This window comes from Rhamphochromis sp. 'chilingali', assembly GCF_963969265.1.
Source record: "Rhamphochromis sp. 'chilingali' genome assembly, chromosome: 20".
Classification (NCBI taxonomy): domain Eukaryota; kingdom Metazoa; phylum Chordata; class Actinopteri; order Cichliformes; family Cichlidae; genus Rhamphochromis; species Rhamphochromis sp. 'chilingali'.
This window is the reverse complement of record NC_137947.1, coordinates 11,976,275-12,003,162: the sequence shown is the minus strand read 5'-3', so window position 1 is coordinate 12,003,162 and position 26,888 is coordinate 11,976,275. Positions and strand designations below refer to the sequence as shown.

The 26,888-nt window shown below is 41.7% G+C and overlaps 1 protein-coding gene across 3 annotated transcripts in view; it reads left to right on the top strand.

Moving 5' to 3' along the window:
• pde10a (phosphodiesterase 10A) overlaps window positions 1-26,888 on the top strand; it is a 53,787-nt gene that overhangs the window by 13,235 nt on the left and 13,664 nt on the right. For all 3 annotated transcript variants that reach the window (XR_013970109.1, XR_013970110.1, XM_080869244.1), the window contains exons 2-5: window positions 138-269; window positions 24,394-24,422; window positions 25,408-25,528; window positions 26,794-26,843. Coding sequence is in view for 1 of the 3 variants with exons in the window: in XM_080869244.1 (XP_080725370.1) it covers window positions 138-269; window positions 24,394-24,422; window positions 25,408-25,528; window positions 26,794-26,843 (332 nt within the window). In the remaining 2 variants the exon portion in view is untranslated. The remainder of the gene's footprint in view (window positions 1-137; window positions 270-24,393; window positions 24,423-25,407; window positions 25,529-26,793; window positions 26,844-26,888) is intronic.

Below are 26,888 nucleotides of genomic sequence, written 5' to 3'. Positions count from 1 at the left end.
ACTTCTCCTTTCTAGCATCAATGATTCTGTTCATTATCTCACATCAGTATTGTTTTGGTGTTTTTGTTGTTGTTTTTTCTCACAGTTTCATTAGTCTTAAATAAAGTTTTTTAAAGTGTTTTGTTTTTGTGTTTCAGGCTTGACAGATGAGAAAGTGAAGGCCTACCTCTCGCTGCACCCGCAGATTCTGGATGACTTTGTGTTGGAGAGTGTGAGTGCAGAGACGTTGGACAGATGGCTGAAGAGGAAAACCAGCAGCAGGCCTGCAGGTATACCCCCCTACCACACACATATACAGAAAAAAAACCCTACAGAGTCAGCTGCATCTCTCTGGATCACTAAGACAAAATGCTTGGATTTAAGAATTGCAGTTTTTGTAAGTCTGGGGAACAACAGTGCATTTGCAGGCTCTGTTTATTATCCTGGCCATTAGCAGTGCATATCACTCATCATCACATGTGTCTCCTTTAATCTTCCATGTTTGTGATACACAAAAGAAAAGGAGAAGGAATGGACCTGTCCGGTTTTTACGGGTCATTAGATGTGTTTGAGCCGGCTGGGCTGAGTTTGTGCCGTGCACTCTACTCACAGCGAACTGTTTCTCAGACCGACTGCATCCATCAAGGGCCCACAGGGTTGGCACAGTGCCCAGTTGAGCTGCTGACGTCAGAGGCGACCTCCAGAGACATGCAGCCGGCTGAAGGGGGCCCAAGGGAGGGGTGTGGATGTTGGTGGTAGCGCTGGTGGTGCTTGGGGGGGGGGGGCTGTGCTGGCTCAGGGTGTGGGTGTGTTGAAGGAGGAAGCTGGCAGAGGATAGATTTGTCACATTTTGGAGCTGCTTTCCATGCGAGGAATGCAGACAGTAGTGTTTGTTGCTGCCGTGCAGAGTTGTTAATTTCTCAAGTCTGAGCCAGTGTTTGAAACAATTTCCTGTATGTTGTATATATACAGTATGTGTGTGTTTAGCTTGACAAATATCAAATAGAGGCTGTCATGCTAATAACTCTTCCTGGCGCCAAGTAGGAATAACTAATTTCATCCAGATAGTTCAGTTCAGGGCAGATGGAACCTGTGTAAACCAGATCGCTGATTCACAAAACTAAATAAAAGAAAGGCTTTTTAACTGAAATCTTCTTTGTTTCAATGTTCACAGTTCAGTCAGGACCACTTTAGCCATCTGCAGTAATTTATATTTGGCTTTTTGGCTTTATTGTGGGACCTTCCCACAAGGTCCCACAATAAATATGTGAAATATGTGAAAACCAGAGTCATGACATAAAAAAGAGAAGCTGGGGCGGGTTGCGAAGCGGCTTGCAGATGAGCAGCAGATGTAGGCAGACTAAAGCCACATAAACGGTCCCCTTTAAGATTTAACAGTTGGATGTATAAAAGGCAGAGATGTACCGACTGCAGTTTTCTTGGCTGATTCCCATTTACGATTATTTTCTAAGCATGGTCTGCTGATTCAGATTTTTTTAAGAACTTTAACTGACAGCAAATTCAAAAGACTTTCATAATAAAATAAATTATTAAATGCTCCATTTTTGTCCAAACTGTGGTAAATTACAGGATCTTCTCACATTAAATCAGCTAAAAATTAATTGCTCTGTCACTGGAAAGGGGTACAAGAGCTACCTGACATACTTTACCTAATCAAACAAAAAGCAGGTGCAACAGATTTATATAACAAAACAAATGTCAAGTACTTACATAATTTTTTTAGTATGCTTACAACTTCAGTCCCGTTACAGATAACAAGATTTTGATACTTTTTTTCAATATTTTTCTCATAACTGTTTCAATCCTTTGCTCATACCAAGGCTGCTGCCTTGTGGCTAGCTTTGAGCTCCGGATAGCTTTAGCCGTTTTAACTTTTTGTTAGCTTCTTATGTTTTCATCGTCATCCCTCCACCGTTTAGCTTGGGGGACTGTCTTCACCCTCAGTGAAATGCTTCCACGCTAAGGACATATCAGTCTCGACAGCTGTGTGTGTGTTGCACACAGGCATGAGATGGACCGATTCATAATCGGACATATGGTACGCTAACCACCCAGGGCCAAGAACACTGGAATTTGGGTAATTCTGGTGCCAGGCAAATCGATATGTGTATCTGTTGTCAAGGGTTCAGCAGATCTTCTGGGATGGAAGCTGATATTAATTTAGTGGCCTAACTAAACTAACATTATGCTTAATTGACAACTCCAGTTGTTCTAATTTAAAGAACAACACAAACAGTTTTGTTTACTACGTATTGCGTATACTTAATATGACTACTTCATCTTTGTGCACTTAAGATGTCAAGGATGTCGTACTACTTCCCTTTTATTCAGCCACTCTCTACAGTTTATTTCAGTAGAGTAGGGAAATCGATTTGCAACTACTTGAAACTCACTTGAGCCAGGTAGGGTTATCACTGTGTGGAAACTGATTGATTTGAAAATGCTACGATCCATTACCACATGGCCGTATCAGAGATTTGGCCATAAAAAAGCATACTTGATGTTCATTATGATGAATTACATGTTTCAAGCAAGTTTCAAATTTCAAATTTGATTATGCTGCCGTCTAGAAATGCATACTGACTGCTTTCTTTTTAAAGTGCTTTGAAAAGTAATGTTATCAGTAATGCAAACGATGTTAGTGTGCAGCTAAAGACCCTAGTAAAGCAGCTTTTGGATGGAGAGACATAGCTGAGGACCAGGAACAATACAGCAACACAAAATTATTGGTATAAAAGTAAATAACAGATTTAGAATATCCATCCATCCACTCTTTTCCGCTTATCCTTATCAGGGTCACTGGAGACGGTGGGGGGCTGGAGCCTATCCCAGCCACCATTGGGCAAGAGGCGGGGTACACCCTGCATAAGGTCACCAATCTGATACAGGGCTAACACAGAGAGACAGACAACCATTCACACTTACATTTACACTTTCCCATTCTCACTTCTATGGCCAATTTAGAATCACCAATTAACCTAACCCAACTAACTGCATGTCTTTGTGGGAGGAAGCAGGAGTACCTGGAAAGAATCCACATAAACACAGGGAGAACATTAAATATATTTATATTAATCATGTTGAAACATATTTTAAATTAATAATTTATTATTTAAATGCATAATGAAACTATTCTGCAAGTACATCTGCTCTCACTGAGTGGCCAGTGGAGTGGCCATATTATTTGCAGTCTAAATCAAGTTAACATATAGTGGGTATGTTTTTTTTCTATTAATTTTTGCATTTTTTTTCAAAAAGTAGAAAGTAAAAAGAGAACAGAAAATAAGCAGAAAGGGAGCATGGGATCACCAATCCATATTGGCCGCTTTTCTTTGATTTTTTTTAAGCTGTTTCTTTTTTGTTCTTAGCTAATATTGTTGTACGTTAAAGGCACACTCAGTCTTTTTTTAGTTTATTCATTGGGGAAAAAAAGAATGTAGCTTTTTGATAGAGAAACATAGTTGAGAACCAGGAACAATACAGTATCAAAAAGTTATTGTAGCACTATACATAAATGCATGGTAATAAAGATACAAATATCTGTGTACATAAGCTTACATAAACTTAGAGTTAATACATTAAAAATACATATTAGGAGGTATCAATTTGTTCTAAGTCACCATGTTTACCTGCAATCTTGAATACAGTGGCTGAGATTGGAGTTGCAGTTCTGCCTAATTATGTTTTATATAAGTAGCTAGAGACACATATGTAGTATGCCAAAGGTGGAGAAGTAGAGAAGTCGTAGGTCTTTGTGTGCCATCTCCTGATGTAACCCTCAAAAATACATAAACATGCTTATTTATCCCTTTTTGTCACAATTGCTTAGTGTCAGTAGATTAGACCAACGACCCTCTTGTCCCCAGACAGCTGACAACGAGCTAACTTAATTGTTGCTACCCAAGCCGTACCGGAAACCCGATCGGTACCCCGCATGCGCAAATCTTACATCACTTCCTCTCTTTGCCAACATTGCGACATTCAATATATTTGAATGATACTGGCAGGGTCTGCAGCCTTAAAGTACGCAGCCTCAACGATCCTCAAGGGCCGCGTACTTAAAGACCGCTAAGGCCGGAAGTGCGAGGCTTGTGAAATGGGACGGTCTAGCCTCCGTTGCGTTGCCCAGGTTGTCTAGCAACCATGATACTAACAGCTGGAAACGTTTCATACAGCTTAGTTAGACAGAAATGAAGGAGAAAATCTTTTGTTCATTTGTTTGTTTGTTTCTACATGAGCTTTGATCATTCTCTAATTAAGGTCTGCTATTGAACGGCGTATATTTTAAAGTAAAGGCTTTAAAACCAAGTTAGTACAAACGTCACTAATGTCACATAACTTTGCCGACATGTGGCCAACAGTAATGTTTTAATGCTCTTCGTTATTAAAAATTTGCACATAAATAAGTGACATAATATTCAGTACTTACTTAAAGTTTACTCTTCGGGCGCCCCTCATCCGCCGTTTTTTTCCGGCAAAATTATCCACACCCACTGCCGCGCTATGCATTCTGGGATATGTTGGGCCATGAAGTATACAGTGCCACGTCCTTAAAATTCAGGGAAATGAAGGATGCATTTGAGGGCCGCATTTTGAGCAGCCTTCGAATTGGGACAGCCTTCGTCGCATCGCTGTGACGTAATCGGCCTTAAAATGCGGCCTTTAAGGCTGCAGACCCTGAATTGGGATACAGCCACAGTTAGCGCCCGGTTAGCTCCTAGCATTTCTCAACAGTTCTGCCTCCTTTTTGACTACCGGGACATTTGAACAATGGATAATCCGTATACAAACAAATTCATGCTTTTCTCCTCAACAGAGAGCGTTCCCCGATTGAACAACAGCGCTGTAAAATAAGAAGAATGGCGCCTAATACAGACTTTGTAATATGTCACGTGAAGATTCATCAGCCAGATGAAGTGTTTACTGACAATTGACAGTGATAGCGGACATCATCATCACTATTCTAATCAATCCTCTCCACACAGACAAGCATAAACACACTCGATAAACACACTTAATGACGCTAATTCAGTTTACAATAGGGTTCATTTGCTCAGTCAGCAGGTGGCGGTATCCTCGTACACTGGGGAGTAAACTGCCATTAAACAAACAGAAGAAGAAGAAAACCCCTGCACATGCGTGGTACGGATCAGGTAGACTTTGCACATGCGCAGTAAGGATCGAGGAGTCCTGATCTGTAACTATCTTTTTGTTTTTTGTTTTTGTCTACATTATATTGAAATGTTTCATTATTGGAAACATTTTAAGAGATACTTGTTATTCTTAACATCTTAACAGATACTCTGACCCTTAACTATCGTAAAACGCTTTGACCGGAAGTAGACACCTTTCGCGCATGCGGGGTACCGATCAGGTTTCCGGTACGGATCGGGTAGTGACATTGTTGCATGCGCAAATCTTACGTCACTTCCTCTTTTTGCCAACATTGCGACATTCAATATATTTGAATGATACGTGTCACTACCCGATCCGTACTGGAAACCCAATCGGTACCCCGCATGCGCAAATCTTACATCACTTCCTCTCTTTGCCAACATTGCGACATTCAATATATTTGAATGATACGGTTAGCGCCCAGTTAGCTCCTAGCATTTCTCAGCAGCTCTGCCTCCTTTTCGACTGCCCGGGACATTTAAACAATGAATAATCCGTATCCGCAACAAATTTTTGCTTTTCTCCTCAACAGAGAGCGTCCCCTGATTGAACAACAGAAGAATGGCGCCTAATGACAGAGTTAATAATACAGACTTTGTAATATGTCACGTGAAGATTCATCAGCCAGATGAAGTGTTTGCTGGCAATTGACAGTGATAGCGGACATCATCATCACTATTCCAACAATCCTCTCCACACAGACAAGCATAAACACACTCGATTATCACTAAATCAAATTTAACACACCTTTGTAATGACGCTAATTCAGTTTACAATAGGGTTCATTCGCTCAGTCAGCAGGTGGCGGTATCCTCGTACACTGGGGAGTACACTGCCATTAAACGAAAAGAAGAAGAAGAAAACCCCTGCACATGCATGGTACGGATCGGGTAGACCCGATTTGTTCAGTCCGACTTTGCACATGCGCAGTAAGGATCGGGAGTCCCGATCTGTCACTATCTTTTTATTTTTTTTGTTTTTGTCTACATTATATTAAATGTTTCATTATCGGAAACATTTTAAGAGATACTTGTTATTCTTAACATCTTAACAGATACTCTGACCTGTAACTATCGTAAAACGCTTTGACCGGAAGTAGACACCTTTCGCGCATGCAGGGTACCGATCGGGTTTCCGGTACGGATCAGGTAGTGACAGACATTAATAACAACATCAGCTGGTAATTGGAGGCCAATTTGCCTCCTTAATAATGATTATAAGATCCTAGCTCAGATCTTTGCCAAAGGACTGAAAGCTGTTTTGAATGATATTATTGATGAAACTCAGTCTGGCTTTATGGCTAACAGACACATATCCAACAACATCAGACTTGTTTTTGACCTAATTGATTATGCAGATTTGTGTAGGGATGATAGCTTTATCTTATTTGTAGATTTCTGCAAAGCGTTTGACACGATTGAACATGGTTTTATTTTTCAGGCTTTGGACAAATTTGGCTTTGGCCCTTATTTTCAGAATGCAATTAAAACAATGTACAAAAATGTGAATTGCTCCATCAAACTACAAGCAGGTACATCACCTAGGTTTAACTTAAACCGCGGTATCAGGAAAGGCTGCTCCATCTCCCCATACTTATTTCTCATCTGTGCTCAACTCCTCTCTGATTATATTAAACGCAGTCCTCTGAAAGGTATAACAATTGCGGATGAAGAAATATTCATTAGTCAACTTGCTGATGATACCACTCTCTTTTTAAAAGATGCTTCACAGGTGCAGATGGCTATTAACACAATTAATGCATTTTCTTTAGCTTCAGGACTCCACCTAAACATTGGCAAATGTGAACTGCTTGCCCTTAGAAATTGTACCAGTCTATCTATTGCTGGCATCCCAGTGAAAGAGTCTGTCACTTACCTTGGTATAGTCATTAATAAAAATCAATCCACCAGGTGCTCCCTTAATTTCACTCCAATTTTGGACAAAACACAAAAAAAGCTAAATGCTTGGCTGCAGCGGGATTTATCCATTAAAGGGAGAGTTTTACTCACGAAAGCAGAGGGTTTATCTCGTCTAACTTATGCTGCTTTGTCTCTTGATGTAAATAAAGAAACCCTGGCAGATATTGACAGACTTATTTATAATTTCATATGGAAGAATAGAATTCATTATATTAAAAGATCAGTTTTATCCAACTCATACCAACATGGTGGAGTAAACTTTCTTGACTTCTCCTCATTAAACAATGTGTTTAAAATAAACTGGATTAAACAATTTTTCAGGAACCCAACCTCAATTTGGAACTTTATTCCCAATTATATTTTCTCAAAAATTGGTGGTCTTAACTTTCTTTTGCTTTGTAATTACAATATCGATAAAATCCCTTTAAAACTATCCAACTTTCATAAACAAATGCTTCTTTCCTGGTCATTGATTTATAAACACAATTTTTCTCCACATAGATACTATATTTGGAACAATAGAGACATTTTATACAAACATAAATCTGTGTTTTTAAGTAATTGGTTTGATAATGGGATTCATCGTGTTGCACAACTTATAAATCCAGCTGGAGGTTTACTCTCTTACTCACAATTTTTGAATACATATGGTCTTCCTGTTCCACCAAAGGAATATGCCATAGTGTTTGATGCTATCCCTGCTGGGGTCTTAATGTTGTTTAGAAATCTTGTTGTTAGTGATTTGACCCCTTTACCACTGGATCCTGCTGTTACTTATGTCGGTCAGGTGTGTTTCCCTTCTGTAAGGAGGAAAAACAACCGTGAAATACGAACTCTGTTTCAAAAAGACAGAACTTGTGTCCCAACGGCTGTCGCCTACTGGAATAACTTATACCAGGACTTGGAATGGGAGAAGATTTGGACCTTACCGTCGAAATTTCTATTAAATAACAAAGTAAAGGAAATATCTTTTAAAGTTATTCATCGTTTTTACCCAACTAGGTCTTTTCTTGTACGTTATAAAAAGGACATTGATGTTAACTGTACATTTTGTAGTTGTGTGAAGGAAGATATTTCTCATTTATTTTGGTCATGCTTATACACGAATCTTTTCTGGCAAGAATTTTGTGTTTTTGTTGTTTCCTTTATCCTTTCTGAGTTCTCTCTTTGTTACGAGAAAATATTGTTTGGTTTCTTTAAGTACCCCATGCACAGGGCAAACGAATTTTATTTGATTAACTTATTGATATTATTGGCCAAATTTCATATACATAAGTCGAAATTTTCTAACGCAAAACCATCCTTTCGGTGCTTTTTAAATGAAACCAAACAATATGTTAAAACCATACAACATTCTCAAAATCAAAAAGCTGTCAAAATCATAAACCTATGTTCCCTGTTCAATATCATGTGATTCTATAATAGACTGTGTCTATTTTGCTTTTTTATACGAACCCCCTGACATTGTGTTTGCTATTTTGTATTTGTATATCTGTATTTTGTGCTTTTTCAATAAAAAAAATAAAAAAAACAAAAAAAAACAACATCAGCTGGTTGTAAGCTAACATTATGCCAGCTAATGTTAGGCTTGAATGGCCATAAATCACAGTTTCCCTCTGATAAACAGTTTCATTACATTCTCGTGTCATTTGAGAGTCCAACAATGTTAGATTCTCTTCAAAGAAAGTTTCACTACCAATGACAGACAGAAGCTAACAGAGGCTAATAGCAGCTAACAGAGGCTAACAGTAGCCGTTACCAACAGAAAACTTCAGAATATCCTCAGCAACTCAACTCAGTGTCTCAGTCATTGTACAGAAGTGAGCTTCACTGGCTCACTGACCTCTCAAAGTTTTACAACGTCCTTCAGAGTACACAGACGTGGATATATTTTGACAGCTGAGATGAAAGGGTTACACTCCCCACAGATGAATAGGAGGCAGAGTTGTTTGTCCTACACCGGCCACTGTCGCTAGGATTATGCACTCGAAGTGAGGGTGTAAAGGTGCCAGTGTACCCTCCTCATTGGTCACTTAAAGCACTGCTGCAATACAGTCACTTCTATGTATGCTTACTGTTAAGGAGCAGGGAGCCGCTGCAGTATTCTCCCAAACGATAGGTGTAGCCACACACAGACAATGCTGCTACATCAGTGCTGACACAGCAAAAGAAGAAGTAAAAGCCAGAAGAAAATACATAACAGAGTGGATTTTTTCTTCATGTACACAATATCTCAACTCAAGCATTTCTTTCTGTATATTGTGTAAATTCATCAGAACAGCGATAAAAACCATTTCATATTTAGGTGTGTTTATTACAAGGTTCAAAGGAAACTCATGTAGCATTACTTTGCTACATTAGAATAATTTCGATACGCTATTTCTGATCTGTGGTAGTTAGAATACTTCATTCAGCTACTGTTTGTACTACTCTTAAACTGAGTGGGAGGAGACCAGAGTGAAAACGTCAGCAATCAGCTATCTAATTCAGCCACATCTCTCTTTGACTTGATCTTTACATCACATCATGAGTAATATTACTAAGTCCACTTCCTCTGTTAGACCACTGCAAGTAGACGCTTTGGCACCACTCTGAAGCCTCTCTGTAACTTCCTCTCAGTGGCTGTATCCACTCAAATGACAAACACTGTCTAATTTCTGGTTGATCACACAGGATGAATGGGTCACTGCGTTAGATTGATGGCTAAGAGTGTGTATCTGACTTCTAGCTAGTATTTTACACATTTTTCCCCTGTGTGTTAACGAAGTAATGAAGTACTTCCTGTGGTACTGATGAAGGTAAAATAGTTCTCTCTAATGACATATTACTTAACTCATCTTTTATTCGCACTTGTAATAGATGCAATTGATTTTATATTTTTTATGAGTGCAGCAACAGCAGGATTTGTCATCATGTGACCGTCATTGAGATAACCACTGCTTCCTGGAAGCAGTCCCTGCAGCCAGTCTTGTTCTCACTTATCATGTGATGGACAACACTGGATTACATAAATCAGTTGGTCTGCACACGCAAGTGTGTATGTGTCTTTGTGCAGAAGTTGTGTTGCACCCTGCAACTCCGGAAAAAGGATTCACATTTGCACGCTTTCTTTATTGAGTTGAATCTGCTGTGCAGTTATATTACAAATATTTCTTGTCATAATAATCAAATTATAGTCTTTCTGTAATGTGTTTTTTTAATCATTGTTTATTACTTTCTTACTTCATACTGTGTCGTTTATTTATCAAGATGAGGCTTCAACATTCAAAGCTGATTGCTCTCAACAGCGCATTACACTGCTGTGCTGCCTTAAAGCCGCCAGAACACAGAAACGCTGTTTCCCAGAATCCTGCTGATGTCATTTGACCATCACACCTCCTTTGACCAGGGTCCCACTGGCAATGTTTACTTCACACGACACGGGACAATTAATAAATCCCAAATTCTCTGCTGCACCCATTCAGAGGCCCCTCGTTACTCATCTGTGCCTTCTGCAATGCACACACACTCACAGACAGACACACAATGTATATCAATGTGTCTGTTTGTCAGACCATGCAAGGCTTTTTAGCTCCGAAACTCCTGCTCATCCATGTAAGGTCTTTTAAACAAGGAAAAGTTGTTCCGTTAAGTCAGTCAGAATTGGATTATGTTTGAACTAGAACAAGAACAGCTGTTTTCATTACTGATTTTTTTTTAATTAATCATTTAAGTAATCAGTGCAGCATTAGCATTTTGCAAACCTAAACTATGAGGTCATTCATAGAGGAGGATGACATCATCTCTGAATTCACATATCTTGCAGCAAAACTGCAAACCTCAAGAACTCTGAAATAATCTGTGGGCAGGTCCTCAACAGTACGTGTTGCAACTTAGTTTATTACCTACAGAACAGGAAGACCTCAAAATAAGACCGTTGCTCATCCAAACAACCCCAAACTCTGCACTGCACTTCCTCTTTCAACACCAAGTTTCAAGGGCGCTACATTGACAAAAGTTTTGGGCCAAAGTTCTTTATCTCAACAATTGGTGTTTTCATTCCCTTTGCCACAGGTGCATTAGATCAAGCACCTAGCCGTGCAGCCTGCCTTTACAAGCATTTGTGAAAGAATGGTTCTTTTTACAGAGCTTTTTGAATTTGAGTGTGGTACTGTAATAAGATGCCACCACCGAAACTAGTCAGTTTGTGAAATTTCTTCCCTTCTAGATAATCCACCATTAACTGTAAGTGGTGTTATTTTAAAGAGGAAGCGTTTAGTAACCACAACAACTCAACCACCAAGTGTCCGGCCGTGTAAAGTTGCTGAGTGGGTGGCACCAAGTGCTGAGTCGCAGAGAGGGTAAAAGCCACAAACGCTCAGCTGATTGCTGATTTCCAAACCTCCTCTGGCATTAACATCAGCACCAAAACTGCATCAAAGGAGCATCATGGCATGGGTGTCCATTTAGGTTTAGGAAAAGATTTAGGGTTTTGTTTGTTTGTTTTTTACCTTATCCGAATAATAAGTTATCAGAGTTTTACAAGGATAAATTGACTACTTGAGTAATTGAAGTAACATGTCCCTGTCAGGCTAGGTTCCCTGCTTGATCAATAATCCTGTATAGTTTTTATTTTACTAATATAAGTATATAGACATTTTTTTCTTATATTCTTAACTGTATATGTGTAACAATTTAAATTTATACTTTTATTTTATACTTTAAATTTATTTATTCGTATTATATTGGTTCGATGGAAAATACAGGGTGGGCCATTTATATGGACACACCGTAATAAAATGGGAATGGTTGGTGATATTAAAGTCCTGTTTGTGGCACATTAGTATATGTGAGGCGGCAAACTCCTCAAGATGGGTGGTGACCATGGTGGCCATTTAGAAGTCGGCCATCTTGGATACTACTTTTGTTTTTTCAATAGGAAGAGGGCCATGTGACACATCAAACTTATTGGTAATGTCACAAGAAAAACAATGGTGTGCTTGGTTTCAACGTAACTTTATTCTTTCATGAGTTATTTACAAGTTTCTGACCACTTATAAAATGTGTTCAATGTGCTGCCCATTGTGTTGGATTGTCAATGCAACCCTCTTCTCCCACTCTTCACACACTGATAGCAACACCGCAGGAGAAATGCCAGCACAGGCATCCAGTATCCGTAGTTTCAGGTGCTGCACATCTCGTATCTTCACACCATAGACAATTGCCTTCAGATGACCCCAAAGATAAAAGTCTAAGGGGGTCAGATCGGGAGATTCAACAGGCCCACGACGACCAATCCACTTTCCAGGAAACTGTTCATCTAGGAATGCTCGGACCTGGCACCCATAATGTGGTGGTGCACCATCTTGCTGGAAAAACTCAGGGAACGTGCCAGCTTCAGTGCATAAAGAGGGAAACACATCATTATGTAGCAATTTCAAATATCCAATGGCCTTGAGGTTTCCATTGATGAAGAATGGACCCACTATCGTTGTACCCCATATACCACACCAAACCATCACTTTTGTTGTTCCAACAGTCTTGGAGGGATCCATCCAATGTGGGTTAGTGTCAGACCAATAGTGGTGGTTTTGTTTGTTAACTTCACCATTCACATAAAAGGTTACCTCATCACTGAACAAAATCTTCTGCGTGAACTGAGGGTCTGTGGTGGGGCGTGGTCTGCGGTGCAGGTGCGTCCGCACAGCACCGCAGACCACGCCCTACCACAGGGTCCTGTTCCAATTTTTGTTTTGCCCATTCTGCAAATTCTGTGCGCCGATCTGGGTCATCCTCGTTGAGATGCTGCAGTAGCTGGAGTTTGTAAGGGTGCCATTTGTGAGTAGCTAATATCCGCCGAAGGGATGTTCGACTGACCACTCTCCAGTGACATGCGGCAAGTGCTACGCTGTGGGCTCTTGCTGAATGAAGCTAGGACAGCCACTGATGTTTCTTCGTTAGTGACAGTTTTCTTGCATCCACATTTTGGCAAATCCAACACTGAACCAGTTTCACAAAACTTAGCAAGCAGTTTGCTAACTGTAGCATGGGAGATGGGTGGTCTCGTAGGGTGTCTTGCGTTGAAATCTGCTGCAATGACCCGGTTACTACGTTGACCAGATATCAACACAATTTCGATTCACTCCTCACGTGTTAACCTCTTCGACATGTCAATGGCTGTGAACAAAGAGAAACTTGTAAATAACTCATGAAAGAATAAAGTTATGTTGAAACCAAGCACACCATTGTTTTTCTTGTGACATTACCAATAAGTGTGATGTGTCATATGGCCCCCTTCCTTTTGAAAAAACAAAAGTTGTATCCAAGGTGGCCGACTTCTAAATGGCCACCATGGTCACCACCCATCTTGAGGAGTTTGCCCCCTCACATATACTAATGTGCCACAAACAGGACTTTAATATCACCAACCATTCCCATGTTATTACTGTTTGTCCATATAAATGGCCCACCCTGTAAATACCCAGAAATTCAGTTCTGCCGTGCAAAAACTGGTGTATGTTCTGAATAGCTACAATAAAGTAGACATCCTCTTCTATTCTACTGGAGAAGCATGTGGAAAAGGGAGTCTCTATCCTTACTGGCCTGGTCTCCAGCGGCAAGAGAGTTAGGCCAAGTTAAGCAGCTGATACTGTTTCTCAGATGTGTTTAGAGGCCAGGCACAAGCAGACAAAGATGTGCTTGTGTGACCAAGTGGTCGGCGGGGTTATGAACAAAATAAATAAACTTGACAACGCCACCTAGGGGAATTACACCCCCAGGAAATATATTTAAGAAAAATAAATAAAAGGAATAAAAGAAGACCGCACAGATTCAAGGATGCACACTGAGGCAGGTTGGCTTCCAATATTAAAACAGTTTTATTTATAGAAATAAATAAAATATTATAAATAATATTTTATAAATAAAATATTAAAAGTCAAGATGTAGCGTCATTATTGACAGTGTCCTACAGTAAAAATAAACAATCGTGGAACTTGGACTTACCAGCAGCCGTGGAACCAAAAGAAAATCACACCAAAAGAATCACTGCAGACCACCCAGTGCTGTACAAAAGAAAGTGTGAAAACGACCCACCACCTGAGGTCCCAGGGCCACTGGCTCGTCCTCCTTCACTGAAATAAAACACAGAAAAGTATGTTAAAAGAATAAAAGGACACTGAGCGTCAGGCTCGCTACAAATCATAAAAAGACTAAAACACACTTTAATAACTTTAATAAAAGAAATCACACACACACACACACACACACGGGAAAGGCTTATTCCCCACGGGTCAAACTACCACTCGTGCTGGTAATAATTATTCTCAGGCGTAGGCCGGTCTGGCTCCCCGCCGGCTGAGACCGGCCACCCAGGCGATTTAGAGTCCCAGCACGACACTCGGGCAGAGAATCACTTCAGCCTGATCATAGAAGTGTGGGTACGAGCAACAGTCCAGGGTAAAATAGAACACCAGGCGAACCCAAAAAAAGGTAAGCCTACTTAATAAAAACAAGATAAGACAAAACGAGACAAGACAGCAGACTCCACCAAGGAGGAGTTCACAACAGCAGCTGAGAAGGCAGTCCACTCTTCCAATTTAGGTTGGACAATTTACCATGGAGAGGTGAGTACAGCAGTGAACCCTGAAACAGATAAGTGTAACCTTAAACTCTTATAGCTATGAATGCTAATAAAAGTAGTTCTAACAGCTTACCCCAGGACCGGAGGCACTATACTCTCATTGGTGGAGATACCACGAACACCTCTCTCCGCAATGGCAGAATTAAACAGACTGCTGCGCTACAACAGGCCGGAAAAGGATATTAACACCAATTCCAGTATTCGGAGGGAATCCAAGGTTAAGCGAGAGCATACCTGTAGCTGTCGTATAATCGGCTCTTGCTGATCAGTCCGTCGCAGTACGCCAGCATTTACTGCTGTATCGTACCAGAAGCTCGGGAGGAATTAATCCAACAAGACATCGGCTTAGCTTTATACAGGCTAGCGCCACCCTGCAATCAATGTGCAGGTGGGTTCCCAATTAACCCGATCACCTGATACAAGGAGCGAGTGCAGTGGAAAGAGAGCGAGGGTGGTAGAGCGAGCGAGAGAGAGAGAGAATGAGAGAAGAAAAACAACGGAAGGCGAGTAGCCCATCTGGCTACATCTACCCCCCTTTTTTTGTATTGGCGCCCCGACAATAACTCAAGGAACCTAACACCATGGCCTGAATATGGCAAGCTGAGCATTAGCAACTGACGCAGATTCAACAGGACGTGGCAAGTGATAAACATTTGAGTGATGACCAGCTGTTGAACGTGCTGTTCTCCGCAAATGTGGCCCACTCACCTCAGACTGTTCAACAGAGCCTGAGGAAGAACCTGGGGGAGCAGAGGTCGAGGGTGCTACAATCACACTGGGAGTAGACCTGAGCTCCACCGATGGAACTCTAGAGGCATCGGGAAGTGACACCACAGGTGCGACAGGGTGTGAGGGTACCTCAGGGACAAGGAGCCACAACTCGTCGTCACTCAGAGAGGTCTGCTCTGAGTCAGCGGGTACAGGTGGGGGTGGAACCGGTGGACCAGGTGTAGGTGGCCCTAGGCTGACCTGTGCCTTTAACATGTCACGATGGACATGTCGAACCTTCTCCAAGTCTCCCACGGGGGCAATGGTATAAACAGCCCCGTTCTCTTGGGGTGCCCTCAACACCTGATAGACCACAGAGCTCCAAAGGTCCTGGATCTTGTGCCGGCCCCGGGTGCTATGATCTCGAAGATACACCAGCTGACCGACCTTTAAAGGAACAGGGTGGACTCTCTGGTCATGCCGTTCCTTACGGCGGTCAGCGGCCAGCGACAACCGTGCCCGAGCTCCCTCAAAAGCCACCATTAACCTGGCTTGGTGCTCAGCCACCCAGTCCTGTACCTCTCCAGGCACTGGGTCCTGAATGCGGCCTAGAAGGAAATCAATAGGCAGCCTAGGATCCCTGCCAAACATCAAGAGAAACGGTGACTCTCCGGTGCCCTGATGTGGCGTGCTATTATAGCAAAAGAGCACATGCGGTAAGCATGCAGCCCAGTCGCGTTTCTGAGATGATGGCAGAGTCCGGAGGAGGTTATGGAGGGTTCGGTTAAACCGTTCGCACTGCCCATTACCCGCTGGGTGGTAAGGGGTTGTACGGGACTTGGCTACCCGATACAATTCGCATAACTGTTGCATCACCAAACTCTCAAAATTTCTACCCTGGTCAGAGTGGAGGCGGCTTGGAACGCCAAACTTAAAAAACCACTCTGTTAACAGGGCCTGGGCCACAGTAGAGGCCCGCTGGTCCCGGGTAGGGACTGCAACAGTGTATTTGCTAAAAACGTCAGTCATAACCAAGACGTTTTCAACTCCACTACGGGAAGGTTCCAACACCGTGAAGTCTATGGCCAGGATTTCATTTGGCCTAGACGCCAACAGGTGACCCATATAACTATGAGGCCCCAACCCTGAGTCCTTTGCGACCTGACAGCGTTCACAACGCTGAACCCATTGCTTGATGTCAGAGGACATCCCGGGCCAATAGCAACGCTGCCTGACCAGTTCAGTGGTGCGCTCAATACCTTGGTGCCCATGGTCCTGGTGCAGCTGCCTCAAGGTCTCAGGCTTCAGAGCCTCTGGGAGAACAAGTTGGAGGGCTTCCTCACCTCCACCTGGACGCAAAATACGGCGATAAAGGATGCCATCCTTCTCCACCAGACGATCCCACTGACGCAGCAGAACCATGACTGGTTTGGGGAGCTGATTCCTTTCCTCCGAAGAGGGCAGGGTGTGCCTCCTCCAGTGTACCAAGAAATCCTTGAGGAGGGGGTCAGCCTCCTGCAAAGCACGAATATCCTCCAGGGAGTGAGATGGAAAGGCCCCAATCTCCAACTGAGTAACGGAGGGCAAAACGGCTGGACACTGAGCCTGCCGAAGTGAAGTCGGGACACAAGTCCCAGGCAACACACCCTCGGCCAAGCTGGAGCTCGTCTCATACTGTCGAGAGAGAGCATCAGCATTCCTATTACTGCGGCCTGAGCGATACTTGATCTCAAAATCGAATGCCGCCAGCTGGGAGGCCCACCTCTGCTCGGTGGCACCCAGCTTAGCTGAAGAGAGGTAACTGAGTGGATTGTTATCGGTGTAAACCACACACTTCTGCCCCAGCAGGTACTCCCGGAACTTCTCGGCCATGGCCCACTTGAGTGCAAGAAACTCCAGCTTCATGGAGCTGTAATTGTCCATATTGCGCTCATGTGGCCGAAGACCTCGACTAGCATAAGCCACTGGCCTAACGACACCTTCTACATCTTGGGAGAGAACTGCACCTAAACCACTGTGGCTGGCGTCAATCTCCAAGATAAATGGGCGCGTAAAGTCAGCATATGCTAGCACAGGTGCAGACACAAGCTTTGCTTTCAGGGCCTCAAAGCTCTCCTCACACTGAGGGGTCCAAATAGCACTCAAACTCTGTCCCGAGCCCTTCTTTGTCTTTGTGCCAGCCGATTTAGCCACCACTTGATGAAGGGGAGCCGCCAATGCGGCAAACCCCTCCACAAAGCGCCGGTAATAGCTGGCGAAACCCAAAAAGGATCGCAACTCTGACACGGAACGAGGACACTGCCATTTGGCTACTGCGTCAACCTTGGCTGGATCGGTCGAGACACCCTCACAGGAGATTACATGGCCCAAGTAGTTAACCTTCTGCTGGAAAAAGGCACACTTTTCTAACTTAGCCTTGAGCCCCTGTTGCTGCAGCCTTGCCATCACCATCTCTAGCCGTTGCAGGTGCTGAGAGACAGACGAGGAGAACACAATGATGTCGTCTAGGTACAGCAGTAATGACTGGCACTGCTGATCCCCGAACATCCTCTGCATTAGGCGCTGAAAGGTACCAGGAGCATTGCACAGCCCGAATGGCAGTACCAGCAGCCGTGGAACCAAAAGAAAATCACACCAAAAGAATCACTGCAGACCACCCAGTGCTGTACAAAAGAAAGTGTGAAAACGACCCACCACCTGAGGTCCCAGGGCCACTGGCTCGTCCTCCTTCACTGAAATAAAACACAGAAAAGTATGTTAAAAGAATAAAAGGACACTGAGCGTCAGGCTCGCTACAAATCATAAAAAGACTAAAACACACTTTAATAACTTTAATAAAAGAAATCACACACACACACACACACACACACACGGGAAAGGCTTATTCCCCACGGGTCAAACTACCACTCGTGCTGGTAATAATTATTCTCAGGCGTAGGCCGGTCTGGCTCCCCACCGGCTGAGACCGGCCACCCAGGCGATTTAGAGTCCCAGCACGACACTCGGGCAGAGAATCACTTCAGCCCGATCACAGAAGTGTGGGTACGAGCAACAGTCCAGGGTAAAATAGAACACCAGGCGAACCCAAAAAAAGGTAAGCCTACTTAATAAAAACAAGATAAGACAAAACGAGACAAGACAGCAGACTCCACCAAGGAGGAGTTCACAACAGCAGCTGAGAAGGCAGTCCACTCTTCCAATTTAGGTTGGACAATTTACCATGGAGAGGTGAGTACAGCAGTGAACCCTGAAACAGATAAGTGTAACCTTAAACTCTTATAGCTATGAATGCTAATAAAAGTAGTTCTAACAGCTTACCCCAGGACCGGAGGCACTATACTCTCATTGGTGGAGATACCACGAACACCTCTCTCCGCAATGGCAGAATTAAACAGACTGCTGCGCTACAACAGGCCGGAAAAGGATATTAACACCAATTCCAGTATTCGGAGGGAATCCAAGGTTAAGCGAGAGCATACCTGTAGCTGTCGTATAATCGGCTCTTGCTGATCAGTCCGTCGCAGTACGCCAGCATTTACTGCTGTATCGTACCAGAAGCTCGGGAGGAATTAATCCAACAAGACATCGGCTTAGCTTTATACAGGCTAGCGCCACCCTGCAATCAATGTGCAGGTGGGTTCCCAATTAACCCGATCACCTGATACAAGGAGCGAGTGCAGTGGAAAGAGAGCGAGGGTGGTAGAGCGAGCGAGAGAGAGAGAGAATGAGAGAAGAAAAACAACGGAAGGCAAGTAGCCCATCTGGCTACACTTGTGTAGCAGTACCTCATACCCCACCACTGTGATAAGAGAGCAAGCTCACCTGCAGGGCTTTCCAGGGAGGGGAGGTGGATGCCCCTCACCTCTCCCTACACAGCGCTCATGAGACACTTTGAGTTTCAAATGGTAAAAAACATTTGGTAAACATAAGTAGACGTTTTAATTAACATGCTGGCTCTTTTAAAGCCTTTTGCCAGAAATGTAGAGCAGGTTAATGAAAAGTAAAAGAAAGAAGGAGGACTCGCTTGTTGCTTGTTGGTAAATAGAGAGCATGGCACTGAAAAAGAAGAAGAAGAAGACTGCTTTTTTTGGCAGCTCCAAATCCTCCATGCAGCAGGTCGATGCAGGACAACCACTAGGTCGACACATATTGACCGCTGAGTCACTGCTAGCTGACCGTCCTGTGGGAGACTGTGTATCTGTAGTGGTGGATCAATAAAGAGCCCATAAAGTATCGTACGCATTAGACCTGTCTGACTGAGACATTTTTCTTGTGCAAGACCTTCGCCCAGGGCTACTGATATCTTCTAGATGCTTCTTCATATCTATCTATCTATCTATCTATCTATCTATCTATCTATCTATCTATCTATCTATCTATCTATCTATCTATCTATCTATCTATCTATCTATCTATCTATCTATCTATCTATCTATCTATCTATCTATCTATCTATCTATCTATCTATCTATCTATCCTATTCTATTTTCCTTGCTGTCATCACATAGTTGTTCTATCAGAGTCACTCCCACTGTTTTGTTTACAGTGCTTTCAGCAGTGTTTGCAAGAGTACGACTGTGGACAATAAATTGTATCGGGACATAGGGCGACACAGTGTAATGAAATAGTCAAATAGTCAGCCTTACCCACTCAGCAGTGGTTTCCAAACAAAACTAGTACATACTGTATTTACTGTACCTGATGAACCAAAGCTACTGTGCAGCAGGTTTTGGGGGGGGGGGGGGTTTAAATGGTGTGATGAAGTTTCTAAAAGAAGTCAGTTCAGCCTCTGCAGCGTTCAGGAGTTGCTCGACAGTTGTGTTTAGTGTTCACTGTCGACTGTGCTGGCAGTATATTTTCTAAGAACATGTCAGCACTCTCCTGGTGTGTTTACTGAAATCACAGCAGGTTCCTGAAAATAAGGGAAGGTATTAACAGGCGGCTGGTTTTTGTCCCAGTGTTGATGGCTGGCCCGGTGATAAAAATCACAGTTACACACGCGCAAACACGACTAAAGCGAATGTCTACCCCAGGGATAGCTCTGTTATAATCCCATGACACATGTGTGATGAAACAAAGATCTTATATCTGTAACATTTCAGTTTAGTCTTTTGTTTTTGGTGCTGGTGGTCATGCAGAACAAAGCAGCATATGTCTTCTCATACACACACACAAAAAGCCAAAGAGCTAAGCTAGGAGGTAAGACAAGATATTTTCTGGTTTCTAGGAAAGACAGTTATGTGAGAGCCATGCTGGACCTGCACCTGCACCTGCTGAATGTGTGCATGACCCTGCATGCAAACTTTAAAAGAAGCTGCTGGAACTGTTCCAGCTGGGCAAAACTGGTTCAGCGCAACAGATTTAAAGGGCTTTTGTAACTCTATAGTTTCCAGGCATAGAACGGTTCTACTTTTCACCTCAACAGTGTTTATCCCACAACTACAACTTATTCCTGTTCATTTTTAGCTCCTTAGACATTTTGTGGTGTGCAGACACACAGGGTTCAGAGTTCTGCTAATAAAATGCTAACTGAGATTTTGTGTCTGTACAGTAACTAGACCTGTAATGAACATTGTCTGGTCACAGTTTTACTTTTAGGAGGGACATTTAGGATGTGTTCCTGTGAAGCTGACAGAATGACTTATATTTTTATGTAGAAGAACCTGGTCAATTAGTTTTGTTGGTTTAAGAAGTATTTTTGTTTGTTTGTTGTAAATACCATTATAAAATCTTCCCATCAGTGTAATATTTTCCTGATATGACTTTTTTTTCTGGTTCATTCTTATGTTTTTGGCATTGCTGGATAAGTGGCGCAACTGACTTTATGGGGATCCTCCACCAAGGCCAATGCTCTGCGTTTCTATTTTGAATAAAGCGATCTAAATATGCAATATGCATTTTGTTTTGGTTTTTTTATACTCTTACTGACAGACAGACAAAGAGATAAATATCACTGAGCACATAAATCCACCGCAGTGGGAGCAGGATAAAATAATCCACGCGTCTCCTGGAGCAGCATCACCCGTCAAACAGAGCCTTTTCTAAAGTGCCGTTTCCCACGCCTCACCACCCTCTAGTGAACCTTGTTGCCGTGGGTGAGGAGAGAGAGGTGATGCAAGGGGCAGCACTGTGAGGGGGGTCACGGAGAAAGAAAAAGCTGCTGCTCATGTGCTGAACAAACGACAAGGCGAAAAATGACATAAGTTACGAGCCAAATAGCAGTGAGAATTGCAATTTCCTGAGTTGTATTTGCATAGATGGGTTTTTTCTTTGTTTGTTTTTTGTAATTAATTTAGGTTTATTTACACAGCCCTCTTTCTCAAGCATCTTTAATTACGTTAGAATTTTTGCATACCACACAGATCCTGTCCCACACTGAATCATATTGCATGCAATTCAAATGATTCTAATCATTTTCATTGGTTTAGAGAGCCTTGGTGCCCTTCAGATAAGATTTTAAAGAGTGACACTGTTTTTTGTGCGGTGACCCGTCTCTCTATGAGGGAAGTGGAATCAAAGTCAGAAAGAAAACTGTCACGCATCAGTGTTTGTGTTAATATGGCTGCTCTGAACTGCTGTAAAAAATGTAGACCACTTTTTAAACCAGTAATACTGTCATAGCTGCCCTTTAAAGGGATTAGTGTCTGATTATTTTAGGCCTCAACAAGTCATTTTTAAAAAAGATAATTTTTTTCAGTGGGGCTTGAAGTCTTTTTCAAGTGCAACTTTCTGTCGTCTGATTGACGTCAGCGGCCAGCGGTTCACTCTAAAATAGGTCTCATGGCTAAGTTAGGAAACTCATAGCATACTGCAGGAATGTTTAAAACAACAAACAATGTAGACGGCTGCAATTCCTTTCTTCACATGTTCAAAGAGGCTCGTTTCAAAGGATGGCCAGCTCGAGTCAGCACTTCAGTGGATGTTTCTAAAATTTGCCCAGCTCTTTGCGTGGTTTTGATCACATGAAAAGTTATCAAAGAGATCTCAGCGGTTTATGTTCTCGTGTGCTGTTGACCCACGTGTACCGAAGAATCACTTGAGCTGTGTGAATGGTTTTATTTTCAGCCCAAGTAGCACTCCCAGACACACTCCCAGATTATGAGTCCAGAAACTGTTATGATTGGCTGAAGCTTTCATAATTATCACATACTTCAGTGTCTACATCCAAAGACAATAGTCATATGTCTCCCCAGCAGCCATAAATTACACAAGGAATCTGCACTTGAAGCCGCAAAGTTTTGGACTCGTCAACTTAAATGAATATCTCTCTTAATTTTGTTTTTAAAGGAACGCCATTTAAATAAATACCTCCCTGCATTAAGTAGATAAAATATTCATCCATTACTTATAGATAATGAGTATTGATGCTTTAAATACGCCATCGTTCGTATTTGTTCACCTGACGACTATTCTGAGGACAGCATATGGTTTTTCTTATTTGCTGCTCGTGATGTTGGCCTGTCGTGATCCATCAGTCCACAGCTGAGTATCCATCCATGCAGTGTTTAAACAGCCAGGGAAGATTTATGACTCTCTGACTCTTGATTTTCAAGGTTTTAATATAAAAAAACAATGACTGCCTTCACATTACTCAGACTTTGTAACAATTAAAAGCATTTTGAAGTTCCTCTTACAGAAGTAGCATCATCTGACTTAATCCGTGGCTCTTCTTCACAGCATGTCTTTGTCCTGTCTTCCTCCCCTCACTCTCAACCATTCGCGGCAGATGGCCGCCTGGTTCTGCCAGGGATTTCTTCCTGTTAATAGTTTTTCCTTCCCACTATCACCAAAGCGCTTGCTCATAGGGGGTCATTCAATTGTTGGGGTTTTCCCTGATTTCTCTGTATGATTGTAGGGTCTTTACTTTACAATATATAAAGTGATTTTACTTGATATTGGATTGATACCAAAATTTTCAGTATCACAATGTAACAACAGCAAATGTACAAGAGTCCTTTAATGTTTTAGGAGCTTTGGATTTTATGAGCAAAGCTTGAATTTCTGTAGCGATTCTTCCTTAGGCTGAGATTTGGCAGGTTTATCAGCGATCATGTTGTTGCTGTGTGAATAATCACAACACAAGGGTCAAGTGTGTGGAGGCCACTGCTTGCTGAATGCATTGCCTGGGCATTCCCTAACAGAAAAGGTGGTGATGCTGGTTAAAGTGTTGTAATTTTGTATTTTCTAATTGGTTTTTCATTTTTCATCTTATCCTGGGCATTTATGCTGACAAACTTTACCAAACTGACAAGACTAAAACTAAGGACATTAGTTTAATTAATTTTGGTTAGTTTTTTTTCTTCTTCTTCTTTTTTTTTTAACAAAAGTCTATTTTTATTTTCATTTTGTTTTCTTTTGTTTAACTGAAACGCTTCACCACATGCTTCATCACCAACTGCTTCCTGCTTTTGATTAATTTGTTCTTACATTGTTTTTATTGTTTTACATTGCTGTTTTATTTACTGTTACATTGTTTTATATTTCAATTTCTTGTGTTGTAAAGCGCTTTGTGATTTTTTTTTTATCTGTGAAATAGGTAATTACTTACTTACCTACTTACATCTGCATTTAGCTATTTTCTTTTTACATTTTTCAGTTTTGTTTTATTTAATCATTAGAAGCAAATTGTTTTAGTTAATGTGGATTTTAATAAACTAAAACTAAACTAATAAACTTAAAAATAATTTGCAAAAGTTTTCACAGAATGTGATTATTCATGTCTTAGTTAGTGGCCAGATCTTAATCTACTTTCGATTCATCCCTAAAAGGGAGTTTTTCCTTCCCGCTGTCACCAGGTACTCGCTCATAGGGGGTCCTGTGATTGTTGAGGTTTTCTGTCTATCGTAGGGTCTTTACCTTGTAATATAAAACTGCTTGAGGCAGCTGTTGTTGTTGCTATGTAAATATAGAATTGAACTGAAATTCATGTCATTTATTTTAAACTTTATTTTTAACTTTCTCTCTTTACAGATGACACATCCTCTAAAGAAGTCAGCAGGGTAGGTGTTTACTTTATTTATCATCTTATTTTATATATTACATTCTGTATATTATAACATAATATTGTCCTTCAGTAACTGTAAAAATGGCTTGATGCTATTTAAGAACTGCACACACTGAAACAGTTGTGTTTGTCCTTGTCCTTACTTTATTTAGTCTAGTGCCTTTGTATGACTTTGTCAAAGGGATAACATCAATATAAAGAATAAGAAAACATATGGTTGGACCATAAACGCATCATGTGTGTCACAGTTGTTGGGAAAGTTAGAAAGGTTCAATGGCTATTGTTACACATACTGCATGTTCACACCTTTGTCATTCACACCATCAGAAGACCGGGTGTCAGCACCCACAGCGAGGCCATGACGCTGAGGAGAAGGAACTAACACATGCACACACAGGGAAAAAAAGGGGGAAAAAATTAGGTCCACTTGGCCCCTCAGTGCGTCACCCATACGTCTGTGCAAACAGGATGTGGGAGGATAGAAGGTGTCCCATGGGGAAGGGTTTCTAGTACGCCACTCTCCTTGCCGTCCTGTCCTCACACTCACGGCAGGAGCAGAACTAGACCGCTCTCTTGCCCCGTACTAGCCGGGAGGTTTGCCTCTTACATAACCGCAGTTTTAAGCTGAGGCTGACCAGCACAGCTTGCCAGAGCTCTAATCAGAACTGTGGGGATCTGGTGGCCTCCTTGCAAAACTGCAGGGGGATCCCTGAGCTAGAGTCTAAGGGTGGGGCGGGGAGTAATGTTATGATGAATGGCTTTGTCTTTGTGAATGGCATTAATCCCCTTTCACTGAGAAACAGAAAAAAAAAGTCATTTGACCTGGAGTAATCTGCAGTAACATTAGACTGAATGCAGTAGAGAATGAAGGTTGTTGTCAGGTTTTTCTGCCTCGTTGCACTTGCTGAATTTTGATATTCAATCTCAGTGTTTGTGCAAGACTGCACAGATCCAATTTCTTTGTGTCTTGTGTCCAACAGTACCAGGACACAAATGTGCAGGGTGTGGTGTACGAACTCAACAGCTACATAGAGCAGCGCCTGGACACTGGAGGAGACAATAAACTCCTGCTCTATGAGTTGTGCAACATCATCAAAACAGGTAAAAGTAAACATCAACCAAAAGTGGATTTTTGCAAAACCTCTCGCGATGAGCACGGCTTCAGATACTCTGGGTGTCATTTCAGCACCGTAATAGTGGAGGAGCAGGATAAGCTCAGATGCAGCAGGAAGTTTTGTCCGTTTAAAATCAAATTTGGTGCACATGTACTTTTCTAACACCCACTTTAGTAAACCCCACCCACATGCTGATCCAATAAACAAAAGTAAGGATAAGAATTACTTGCAAATTAGCAAAGCAAACCAAATCATGTTTGTCACTTACAGGCCAATAAACCAGAAAATTGAGTTATGTAAAAGGTTAAAAACAATCACTCTTTTTTATTTTATTGATTCAGTTTATAAAGTATTGATGGATTATTTGTTCCTGTTTCATATTATGACTCCATCTTAATGACTGGGAGAATTTCATAAGCAGTGATTCAAAGTTATACTTTTATAATGAATCTGAGTATAAAGGTTCACTTTATCCAAACCTCATTTCTCATTAACTGCTTGATCACTTGTGCACTGACTGCACCACCAGGCTCTCTGACTCCACATTGTATGATAACATGACCTATATATCTGTGTGAAGTAGGACTGGAAAGGAGAACTGGGAATGAGATGCACTGGATGGCAGTCAAAGCTGTCGGTCAGAGTACCCTTGTAGTTATCTAGGACATTGTTAATAGATTGGTATTAGATTATAACGGGGGGGGGGGGGGGGGGGGGTGTCTCTGTTGTCTTTATTTTTCTCGCTGATATCTGCCATTTATTTTATTTTATTTCATTTTTAAAATTTTATTTCAGGTAGTCAGATAGGGTTCAGGCAGAAGCACCAACTAATACAGTATTTAGTCAACAAAGAAAGCAGTATTTCATAATTATGAATAATTTCAGGTAGGTAAGGTAGGAGTTTTTAAAGCAAATATTTAAACTTAAAAAGATAAGATAAGATAAGATAACATAGCCTTTATTAGAGGTATTACAGCAGTAGGAATATATAATACTCCAGTAACAGAATAACGATCGATCGATAGATAGATAGATAGATAGATAGATAGATAGATAGATAGATAGATAGATAGATAGATAGATAGATAGATAGATAGATAGATAGATAGATAGATAGATAGATAGATAGATAGATAGATAGATAGATTGATTGATTGATTGATTGATTACACACACATTCGCAGCATTTGGCCAGATTGTATTTTAGTCACTTGCTCTGCACATCTGTGTCTCTTTTTTTTTTTCCTGCAGCAACTAAAGCTGATGGATTTGCACTTTACTTCTTGGGAGAATGCAACAATGTGAGTTCTGACTTCTTCTGTTTTTTTACTGATGCATCTCTGTGT